The following is a 12,335-nucleotide window of genomic DNA, read 5'->3' on the forward strand; positions in this document are numbered from 1 at the left end:
CACCATTTAATGAGACGCCTGTGACTCCACACAGTGTTAAAAACGCTCCTCCTGATCCTGCGCCAAACTCTTTTCTTTCTTTTTTACGAGGGCTCATTTTCATGCCACTTTGTCTCACTCTGTGAAAATTCAACACGGGGGCAGATGACATTTTCTGGCAACTGACTGTGTAATTTCCACAAAGACCCACGTTGGAACAATTGATTTACAGAAGTCAACTCCCACAAGCGGTCTCAGGGGACTTTTCAGGAGCAGTGGCAGCTGTTAGCAGATTGATCAGTTTGTGTGGTGGTCTGCTGTGGGCGGATTGTTCAGTTTGTGTGGTGGTCTGCTGTGGGCGGATTGTTCAGTTTGTGTGGTGGTCTGCTGTGGGCGGATTCTTCAGATTGTGTGGTGGTCTGCTGTGGTCAGATTCTTCAGTTTGTGTGGTGGTCTGCTGTGGGCGGATTCTTCAGTTTGTGTGGTGGTCTGCTGTGGGCCAGGGGCGGTCCTGCTGGGATGAATAGACGTTACTGTGGCACCCCCTTCCTCCGCAGCTCCAGAGTGTGCAGGCGCTCCTCCCGACCCAGCGCGTGCTGCGTGCCCACTTTGTGGGCTGTCTCTGTGGCCGTGATGTCAATCTGGGCGTACTTGGTGGAGCTCCTCCCTGTCAAGATAAAAACACAGATCCTTGATTAACAGGGACAATTAACAACAGAATTATTCATTTTGTGGAAATGGCTACACGGCCTTCAAATTTAGTTTGCTAGCACTCCGGCCCAGTATTGTGTTGTCCGTAAGGTCTGTGTGTGTTCTGGGCGGTTCCCAGCAGCACACTCCCCCAGTTTGAAGTCGATTGGACGAATGGTTCTCGAGATAAACCGTTTTTTGTGTTGCCAGCAGGTGGCGCTATGCTGAATTGCAGGAAATTCAGCATTACACTCTTTTGGGTTCCCAGGAACACACTCCCCAAGTTTGAAGTCAATCGGAGGAACGGTTCTTCAAATAAACCACTTTTTGTTTTGCCAGTAGGTCGCGCTATACCGAATTGCATGCAATTCGGCAATGAACTCTGTCAGGTCCCCCTAAGCGCACTCCCTGAGTTTGAAGTCGACCCGACGAATGGTTCTCGAGATAAACCAATTTTTGTGTTCGCCAGTAGGTGACGCTACGCCGAAAAATTCGGCACTGCACTCCATCAGGTCCCTCTAAGTGCACTCCCCAAGTTTGAAGTCGATTGGATAAACGGTTGTCGAGATAAACTACTTTTTGTGTTTGCCAGTAGGTGGCGCTATGTGTGTCTGTGTGGGGTGGTCTCTGTCTGTGGAGTTGGGGGATGGTGTGGTATCGGCCTCCGGTCCGCCCATCCACCTAGACATTTTTATTATAGGATAGGATGAGGCTTTTTTCCCCATTTGAGCATGGCTATGACTCATACAGTAGGTGTCATCAATGCTGGTTTGAAGCACGTTCTAAAGGTCTAGTTGACCTTGCTTGGTCGGAACTACCTGTTATAAACTCCATTAACCGGGTCAATTTGGCGATTAACATTTTTTCTAAATCTTGAGAGACGTTGTAAAAATAATTGACGGCTCAAACTTAGTGAGTTTATGACTTATGACTTTTATGATTATGTAATTCTCAAAGCCACTCAAATCAAAAGCCCAACGTGGGCAAATGTCAAGAATGCCTTGTGTAAGGTATGTGGAGCCAATTGTACTTGGCCAATTCCCCCTGCTGTCCTGGTCGTTGCTCCACCCCCATTGCTAATCTGATGAGAGACTAGACTAGCACATGCTTCCTCCGATACTTGTGCAGTCGCCAGCCGCTTCTTTTCACCTGACAGCGAGGGGTTTCCCCAGCAGGACGTAGCGCGTGGGAGGATCACACTTTCACCCCAGTTCCCTCCCCCCCGCGAACAGCTGCCCCGACCAACCAGAGGAGACGCTAGTGCAGTGACCCACCAGCTTCCCACCCGCAGACACGGCCACTTGTGTCTGTAGGAGCTGAGCCTGACCAAGCTGGAAGTACCGCTGCCGGGAATTGAACCCGGGTCTCTGTGGTGGTAGAGTGCTTTTACCTACACTACCCAGATGCCCCGATGAAGATAGAGTAGTGCCAACAATATAAAATATACATCATAATCTAAATTAGTCAATCTACACAACAATCTACTGTACAGTAGATACACAGTCAAGATCAAAGTCATCGTACAGCTGTGCTGCAGACACTTGATCGAGCCCAATGATCCTTCTTGCTGTCTTGATCATGCACTGCAGTTTGGCATGATCTTGGACACGCATTGTTACCAAAGGTGCAGATAAGGCCGAAGGACAGAAACCTCTGCAAAAACGGCTTTATAACCTCTGTTGTACTTTCTTGGATTTGTTCCGTGCACATTCAATGAACTTTAGACAGTCATCGATTTTCAACACAGAGATATTTATGAGTAGAGACGTGTTCAATTGATTGGCCGTTAATCTTGGAGGGGGGAAATATTATCTTTTTCTTGCTCAAATCTATGACCGCGTCTCTTTCGTTTTCGTAACGTTGACCTCAAGAAAATGATCAGAGCACCGTTTCACGAAACCTTGTATCTTCCTCTCAAAACCCTCCACAGACGAATTCTGGGGTTTTAAAAACCCTACCATATGCTGTATCATCTGCATATTTACAATAAGTGTGAAATAAAGCAGATGCCCGACAGTTATTACGGATCCCTTTTCCCCATAATGTGCTTTAGGCTTTGTCATTTTCAGCACGCACTGAATAGTCGTCCATCAGTTGTGCACACTGCTAACATTACCGTTTCTCATCCTGCCCAGTGTTAAAAGCAATTGAAAGGAGATGTCGAGGTTTAGTCGCGGCAGGAGAATGACCTCACTTGTGCGACACTGAAATGCACACGGCTGCATTACCGTCTGAACTGTGAAGACGTGGCGAGACTTGACTTATGGATTCTCCGGTCTCGCAAAGTGTAGGAAAAGCAACATCGCCGCCGCCGCCTCCTCACAACGCACGCACACACACACACCCAGGAGGATGATCCCATTACAGCGGGTGAATTCACAGCTGTGATGTCAACGCCCCTGTGACTCCCGGTCAGCCACAGAGACGGGACACCCCTCCTCCCAGGTGACAGATTCATGATGGCGCATGCCGGGATGTGAACTAAATTCGCCGACATTAGTTATTAACCACTCTCATGTCGAAGCCAGAGCGGTCCTCATATTCCTGAAGGTAATAACGCTAATAGCCAACTTCACTGGCAATTACACCCCACCGCTGTGTCTCTGATGACAAGGCCTCAGCTGTCTTTAAGTGAGGAACAATTACCCTAACTGACTAAGTGAAATAGAATTACAGAGCAATCAGGTATCTCCAGCCTCTTTTCATCCTGGCTTGATATTGACACCCTACTTGATTTCAGATCAGTCTCTCTCTCTCTCTCTCTCTCTCTCTCTCTCTCTCTCTCTTCCTCCCACCATTTATGTTAGGGTTAATACTCCTGTCAGTGCCCCTGACCAAGGCACTGGCAAAAGAACTGGAGTTGGTCCCCGGGCGCTGCACTGCGGCTGCCCACTGCTCCTATAGCTCTAGGAAGGTTCCCAGTAGAGGATGGGTCAAATGCAGAGGATGCATTTCCCCACGGGGATAAATAAAGATCACTTTTCTCATTAAAACTCTTGAATTGCACTTGAGGCAGACCTACACACCAGTTTGTATTTCTCTCTTTGTATTGTTTGTGTTTCTTGTGGTAACAAGGTTTTGTGCCGCTCTCTTGGCCAGGTTGCTCTTGGAAAAGAGATTTTTTAAATCTCAATCAGACTTTTACCTGGTTAAATAAAGGATAGTGATTGATATAGTGATTGTCATATATAGTTTGGCTGTTTAGTTTTCAAAGACAACATTGTTTCCAAAACAGCAGCAGCAGCAGAATGACATCGGTTATTTGCATAAAAACACACAGTTTGATTAGGAAATGACTGTATCTTTTTAAAATATGTGCTTTGATTTAAAAAAAAAAAAATTCAATTTGTAGCTTGAGTTACTTGACAAAGTAACTGGTATAATATTACTGAAATCCTATAAGTAATAAGTTATATTACTGAGTTACTACCCAACACTGGTAATAATCATGATGGAAAACGGGTCCCCTATCAGCACTTCTTATTTCAGAGATGCTCTCCACAGATGGGGCTGGGATGTGTCCTTACTCTGTGCTGGGAGATGTGTGCCGGTCCCTCGGAGGGCCGAGCCCGGTTCCTGCAGCTCCAGCTCCATGTAGTTGAGCTGCTTCTTGGACGTGGGGCTGACGGGGATATTCACGTAGGTGGCCCCGCCCCCTTCCCCCCGGGGCCGCTCAGGAAGTGGCACCTCTGGTGGGAACAGGAACACGTGCCCTGCCAAGGCAGCAGGAACGCCATGTTAATGAAGCTCAGGGCACAGTTGATGCTGGCCATCATAAGTTTGAGTAGCGATGTTTCTTTCATAAGATGGATAGAATACCTTGTAAAGGGTCGTTAAGTAATTATTGAGTCACTGGCATTGATATACAACACTATCAACCCCTGCAGATATTTTATGGGTATTTTGCACTATGGGGCAGTAAAAATCTTATATTGCGCCTATAAACTGTGTGCAGAGTTCAATGTATGGATCCAGTGCCTCACTTTTTGGCCCCGGTGCTGGTAATGCACCAGGGGCCTTACATTCCCGCATGTCGCCAAGACAAATTATGCACCGTTTTAGGCGATTAAATGGCGGCCGGCCACTAGAGGGCGCCGCTGCCCCACTAAGATTTGCCGTCATACCTTCCTCACGGTATCAGCTGTTTCCCCAAAACAACGTGCCCAGGTCGCTTTGCAGAATGCAGCTTACGCGGCCCCTCCCCCTTGCTGCATGCCAGACGCACAGTAGAGAGGAGCTGTGAGGAGCTGTCCCTGTGTGTTTACAACCATGTGTGTGATAAAGCAGGAGAACGCAAGGACCCCCCTGAACTTTCCCCCATCTAAAAACGTCGGCTGTATGGGAATATTTCGGCGTTTGTAAAAATACAGATGGCCATAGCCTCAACGCAAGACTCATCCGAATGACTGATGAGTCTCGCGTTGAGCCTAGGATGGCCAGGGCTTAGATCTGCATGAGCACGACCCGCCGTAATTTGTCAAATTCAAGGTACATTAAAACGTTGTCTTGCTTCAACATACATCGCATCGCATAAACCATTTCCATTTTCCTTGAGGAGTAGCTAACATAAACGTCAGATAAATACTCTCTATAGGCTAACGTTACCTACTGAGGCAGCTAACATGGCTAATTAGCTAGCTAACGCGGTCCATCGATATACAGTCTGGTAGACAGATAAAGCAGTGTGTTCCTTCTGTTTTACACAATGTTAGCCAGCCTGCCTGGTCTCTTCTCTGTATATCCTTACAACAGCTAAGAGAGGAGCTTGTGAAGATTGAACGAACATCCCCACAGTCAAAGCACTTCCCTGAGATATCTATATAAAAACGTTTATTGCTTTAATACCAAAAATAAAACCTCCAGTGTCTGTAAGCTAACGCTAACGCGTTAGCGATTAGCTATTGGCTGGTTGTTGTGTACACTTGTGTAGGCCCCATGTTATGGTTAGACCCGGGAGTTAACATTATAAAACACATTTCCTGGCATATGCAGGTAGTTGGAAAACCTGGGAAGTTCTGAAAATATGTGTCTATTATTGTGTTATTCCAGCTATCGTTATCGGTTGTTAGGTTAGAGTAATATGAAGCCGACAAAAAACCGGCAAAACAGACAAGCGGTTAATGCTAGTCTGCTTCCATTAAAACCATTGTGTATTAAAATAAACGATAACGTAGCTGGAGTAACTAATAAAACACATTATTTTCTGAACTTACTTAAGTCCCCAACCCACTTCGCGCAGCTTTCTCAAAACAATGTCCTTTTTATTGCGGTCCATCGATATACAGTCTGGTAGACAGATCAACAGTGTCTTCCTTTTGTTTTACCAAGCAGTGTCTTCTCTATCTAAAACAGATCTATAAGGTGAAGAGCCTGTAGCCTGTAGATGACGGCTTGAGACTGGCTGCCACAGCTGTCAATCATCCCTTTTTATATGTCAAATAAGTACTTAAAAACAAACTGATCAGAAAAATGACCACTTGCACAGGCATTAGCATGACAATAACTATCTAAAATGATACAACCCACCTTTGGAAAAAATGCGTGACGATACCATGCACCGGGGCTATGCCAGGTTTCGACCTGGTTTTACTGTAAATCTGATTCACTGAAACAAAATGTTGAAATGAAAAATCAGGAAAGACCTAGCAAACAAATGCCAAATAAGCTGATGCATTTTTTTCAACATTTGCAACAAAGATTGCAACAAAATTAGGGGTGTCACAATCATTTTTAAGATGCATCTCGATGCAGCGGGATGTGGAATCGAATCGAATCGTTGACAGATGAATCGTTCAATTGTTTTTATTTCAAATTTATGTTGACATTCAGATTTTAAGACAATTTAGCCATGTACAGTCATATAGGACAATTCAGCGTATATGTACCGTATATATATATATATATATATATATATATATATATATATATATATATATATATATATACATATACATATATACAGTATATACATATATACTGTATATATATATATATAAATATATATATATATATATATATATACATTTGTGTAAGGACAGATGGTGGGAGGTATTACATCAGGCACAATACAAAACGTACTAGGCAACTGATCAACTGGTGCAGACAGCGGAGAATGGCTGTGAACTGAAACTAGAAAGAAACATCAGCTCAAGCCGTTTTTATCAGAACAGCCTTTCCTGTCAAACACGCAAATGACGCCTAAAGTGCTTTGACCAGGTGATTTATCCTCGTCCATAGATGGTGTCCAGTGACACCAGGAAGGCCCCAGAGAGCTTTACCTGTCATAAACCTAAAAGCTACTGTGGGTAAAGACGCAGAGTCAAACTCATTGCTACCTGCGTGAGTGCCATTGACCCCCATGTCTTATTTATACAGTGTGGCAAAACCTGCATAAAATATGCGCATATCTCAGCGGCATGATATGTAACCTTCAACTGTTTCTTTTAAAACCTTTATCTGCAATGGCAGCAAAGATAGCTAAGACCTTCAAAAAACACAGAGGCAAAATACACTTTGGATGTCTGAGCAATTTGCTTAATAAAAGTTGCCTGCAGCATGGCGGGTGACCCTTATTGATTTATCCAGATTTGACTGGAATTTGGTGCTTGGTTTAATAACCCCTTAGTGTTTGCACTGTAAAAAATTGTGTTCTGGTGCTGTTTTTACTGAAGGTTAAAGGGCACATGGTGAAATTCCCCTAAGCACAGCACCTTGCAAAAAGCGGAAAACAAACCAACAAACGAACAACACCAAAATAACATGATGTATTTTGTGTCTGTCAATATCTGCTTTAACAACTGCTGTTTGAAGATTAAACAGAATATCTCGATTTTAAACCTGGATCAGCTGTCATGCTTCAGACTTTGCCGAGGGGGAGTAAAAAAAATAAAGACAACAAGAAGCGTTTCCATACGCCGCTCATCTTTCGAGGTCAGCTTATCGCACACAGCTGAGGGCTGCCTCAACTAGAAACAAACACATCACTCACACAGCTGAGGGCTGCCTCAACTAGAAACAAACACATTTCACTCTGACCAACAACAACACATTCACACAGCTGAGGGCTGCCTCAACTAGAAACAAACACATTTCACTCTGACCAACAACAACACATTCACACAGCTGAGGGCTGCCTCAACTAGAAACAAACACATTTCACTCTGACCAACAACAACACATTCACACAGCTGAGGGCTGCCTCAACTAGAAACAAACACATTTCACCCTGACCAACAACAACACATTCACACAGCTGAGGGCTGCCTCAACTAGAAACAAACACATTTCACTCTGCACAGCTGAGGGCTGCCTCAACTAGAAACAAACACATTTCACTCTGCACAGCTGAGGGCTGCCTCAACTAGAAACAAACACATTTCACTCTGACCAACAACAACACATTTGACTAAAAGTTTGAAACGTTTTCGTCTTTCACCTTTTTCTTTTGTAGTTTTGGTCCGATTCCGAATACACAGCAGCTGACTCGCTTGGTTTGAGCAAGTAAAACGAAACTATGGAAAATGCTGAACTCGGAAGAGGGCACGACTATGGGATTTCATAGTGACATTTTTGAATAACTATGCATTTCTAAACCCTGGCATGGTTTCATATATCTCCATATTGCTACAGATATGTTACAATATCCAATGTAAATAATATGTTGTAGAACATGGGAGATACATAACATTTGGGGACAAAATATTTTCGCCTGGTATTGACTCATTCTTCCTAAATGGCACCAGTAGCCATTACCCGCTGCTCAGAAGGACAAGCCCAAGGGAGGCTCAAACGATCACTGAGAAGCCATTAGACTCCGGCAGACTCAGCGGGCACAGCCTCTGGCAGCGTCTGAGAGGCTCCATACCTCATTGATCATCAGACACCAACCAGGCCTTGCAGTACTGTGGTGTTTTGTATAATGGCTGCTATTGTAGCAGTGCGTCTGCCCGCATCTCTAGAGGCCCGCCGAGCGTTTTACAGTAGTCCTCGCTATACATCAATACGTCAATAGTAAGAGACTGTACAAGCAGCCGTAAACACTTTAAACAAACTATTTTAAAAAGGGTTTAAATGAATATCGATATATGCCGAAGAGTTGCTGTGTCGTTGGTTTCACTAATAAATACAAAAAGTTGGATGTCCGATTTGTTCCTCTGCTGCTGTCTTAAAAAAGATAAGGGAAGACAACAACGGAAAGCTCGTATGGGAAAGGTGTTTGTGCCAGTCATTTGATTGTGTGTTTGCTTACTACTCGGCTATATAATGTTAAATAGACTAGGGGTGACAACGTCGATGTAGCTATCGATGCCTGTGCTGAAACCTCCTCATCAGTGAGATGGAGACAGAGTCAAACTCAGTATGAAAGGAATCATAGCTTTGTAGTAACTACAAAGCTTTTTACCCCCTCTTCTTCTTATTTACCCCCACGGCATGCAAACGACTGACAAGAGATAATCTAGATGTTAGCTGTGAGCCTGGCTGGCTGGGTGGGTGGGGGGGACCTCAAGGGGAGATGTTTGAGGTGACCTGAACTCGGGAATGTCGACTGGTTTGGCAGGAAAACACAAGTCCGAAGGCAGCGGCGTCTCCCGGGAACGCCGTGTTCAAGTCGGATTTCTACCTCCCAGTTATTATTTCAGTAGACCGACATGAAGCTGTAATATGGAGGTGAAAACATGTCAGATTGAGCCCCGAGGGAGCAATCACTGTGCTGGAGTGAAACACATCTAATAGAGACACTGCATGAAATAGGTCACGCCCATCACGGGGGAAAGCGATCCATTCACTCCCATACACCAGCGTCATTTTCCTTGAATTAAACATAGCTAAAAGCTGTTGTGTGGTGGGCTGTGCAGACAACAAATGTAAAAAATCGGCAATTAAAGTTGTTTTGTACTCCCGAGCAAAACAAGGAAGCCATTGAGAATTGGAGAGAAGAAAAATGCAGATCTAGCTGTCAAGGAAGTAAGTTGGATTGTTCATCTTCCATACGCGACCATGCACGCGACATAGGAGAACGCCAGGATTGGGGGGGGGGGTTGTTTCCCCCCGTTTTGGCCGTGGTTTCTGAATGATGACGCGCTCCGCAGGGCAATTGGTTGAGATTTGAGAAATGCGTGTTTGAAAAGTGTGTACAAGTAAGCTGCTGCAAGAGTGGATCCCTTGCTCCATGACCTAAGACCTATATATCAGTGGTTCTCAAAGTGGGGTCCTTGAGGGGGTTCCAGGGGGTCCCCCCAGCAAAACGAGGAATAATTTATTTTCACTAGAATTCCAAAATTCCAAGATTTCCTAGAATTAACACAATGACAATATGTATGACTATTTTGGTCATGGGTTTCATACAGTTTCTGTAATAAAATATCTAAAGCTCTGAACGCACCGAAAGCGTTAATCGACGCACCTCATTTGACGCGTGTCAGTATATGCCCATATACATTAGCACGTAGCAGAGTGTTGCATGATATTTTACATGCTTGCTATATTTTAAACTACTGTGAGATTTGTTTGGGGAGACCATCACTCTCTCACATTCCCCCTGCTCTCCTCCCTTCTCCTGCTCTCTCCTCTGCTCTATCCTAAATTTCTATATTTTCTATATTTCTCTGTCAATTGTTCAATGTGTTATCATTATTCTGTAATTTGCCACTGTTGTGTCAGCTAGAATTAGCTAGACATATTTTCTGTAAAGCCCTCTGGGACATGCTTGTGAATTAGGACTATACAAATAAACTTGACTTGACTTGACTTGACTTGACATTTGAGTGTGAGAGACAGGCGGGGATGAAAGTGGCTGTACAGCGAGGGACACACGCAGAGAGAGAGGCTCCTCATTTGACGCTCCAAAATCGAAACAAGTTCGGAGTCGGGGGCGTCAAGGCAGTTTGACGCGCCTCATAACACTTCTAGTGCGCATTCGGTCATTTGAAAACAACAGGTGGACTTCAAAACACAATCATCAGACGCTTTCAGTGCGTTCGGGGCGTAAGAAGACATGCAGACCATTCAATCTCTCTCCCTTCCTCACCGTGCCTTTTGTTTTGTTCGTTTGTTAAATGTAGTTTTGTGTTTATTATATTATTATGTTTATTATTATATTATGTTATTTTCCCATCGTTTTAGTTCATAAATTGTTTCAACTTTTACTTTGGCGTATGACTCCCCTCATACGTTCCAACACAGCCTCAAGGAAGTAACAAACGCGAGGAGTCATATGCCAATGTAAAAGTTGAAACAATAATTGATGCTTCTGACTCATCAAAAATAATTCACTTTCCAGAGAGCGTGGATCCTGGCTGTTGTAAGTTGTTCAAAGCACTCGACAAAATATCAACGAAATATCAAATAGTTCAAGTTGACCTAGAGGCCGACTTTCTGCGTGGACGCACGCCTCGATTGCTCGGCTCCCTTCAAACTCTGTGTGTGAATGCACTTCACTCACCTTCGGTCTCATGGAGGAGCCTCTGGTGACCACAGCTGCCCATTAGCTCGCACTTGCCTCTCTCTTCTGTCTGCCAAGATATACAGTAAGTACTGTTGATTACAATCAGCAGCGAGTGACCGTACCCAATGCAGAAGTTCATTACATAAGATGTGTGCATTGGTATGCATGTCAAACAGGGGGATTCCTCTACAACATGGGACCAGAACCGTGAACCAGAACTATGAACACAGCACAAAATCAGATATCTGCAACGAATGAATATCAACTGAACTGACAAATTGTCTTATCTATTTTTTATCCCCTTTCCATGTGATTGGAAAATATAAGCTGTTACACAGTACACTGTGACCGGCTGCCTGGGAGCAGAATTAGTCTCTGATCGCATGTGAACATCACACCCACACGATGACATTGACATTCACAACTGCTTATTCCAAATCCGCTCGAGTCACTGAACAAGAACTTATCAGAAGTAAGAAATGCTTGGCGAACAACTTATTTTACATTGTTCCAATACAGACATTACGCTGTTGTTACATGTGAGCTGTTTGCAAAAACTACATGAGCTGTTATTATTATGACTTCATAATAGATCATTCCCAAGCTTGACAGGTTTCCCATAATTGTTTCAGCTCAACCGAGACCCCAAAGTGACAGTGTTGTACAGATCAAAATGTGTTGTACAGCCGAAATGTGTGAGCACTTGATAGTGTAAAGCGGATTAGATGTTTTTATTTTTTTGCCTACCTCAGAGTTCTTCTCCGCTGCCCGGCTGTCCATGATCGCATAAGCAGGATCAACTTTGTGTCTTTCCTCTTTACTGTTTGGCCTTTTGTCTGGTGGTAAAGCAGAATATGGTGTGCTTTAGATACAGGAAGTAAATCTCGTCTTATCTCTGTGACAGTATTTTAATCCATTCTGTGAAGCAACGCAGTCAAAGTGTCCCTCCGTATAAACACATGATTCACTGCAGATCCAAGGACGGGAACAACCGAGTGGCCTGGTGTAAATGACGGGCCGGGGACACATTCATCCCAACACCACAAGATATTAGCGAATTGGAAATAGTGTGACTTTGCTGTCTGGTGCTTGGTGTGGATAAGCTGCTGTATTAATCACAGATACTGCTACAGGGAGTTGTTACAGCACTCATTGTGTTTTGGTGAAAAAATAGAAGACACAGCAGAAAGTTTAGTAGCCATCATGTCATGTTTCGGTGTAG

General features: G+C 44.1%; 1 protein-coding gene across 1 annotated transcript in view; it reads right to left on the minus strand.

The window, feature by feature from the left end:
• Window positions 1-509: 509 nt before the first annotated feature.
• The window catches only part of dok7a (docking protein 7a), a gene marked incomplete at both ends in the record, with an annotated part of 49,850 nt that continues 38,024 nt past the window's right edge, over window positions 510-12,335 (minus strand). The window contains 4 exons of the mRNA XM_083640086.1: window positions 510-646; window positions 4,197-4,382; window positions 11,111-11,180; window positions 11,861-11,949. Coding sequence (XP_083496212.1) covers window positions 510-646; window positions 4,197-4,382; window positions 11,111-11,180; window positions 11,861-11,949 — 482 coding nt within the window. The remainder of the gene's footprint in view (window positions 647-4,196; window positions 4,383-11,110; window positions 11,181-11,860; window positions 11,950-12,335) is intronic.

This window comes from Poromitra crassiceps (assembly GCF_964638095.1).
Source record: "Poromitra crassiceps genome assembly, chromosome: 7".
NCBI classification, from domain to species: Eukaryota; Metazoa; Chordata; class Actinopteri; order Beryciformes; family Melamphaidae; genus Poromitra; species Poromitra crassiceps.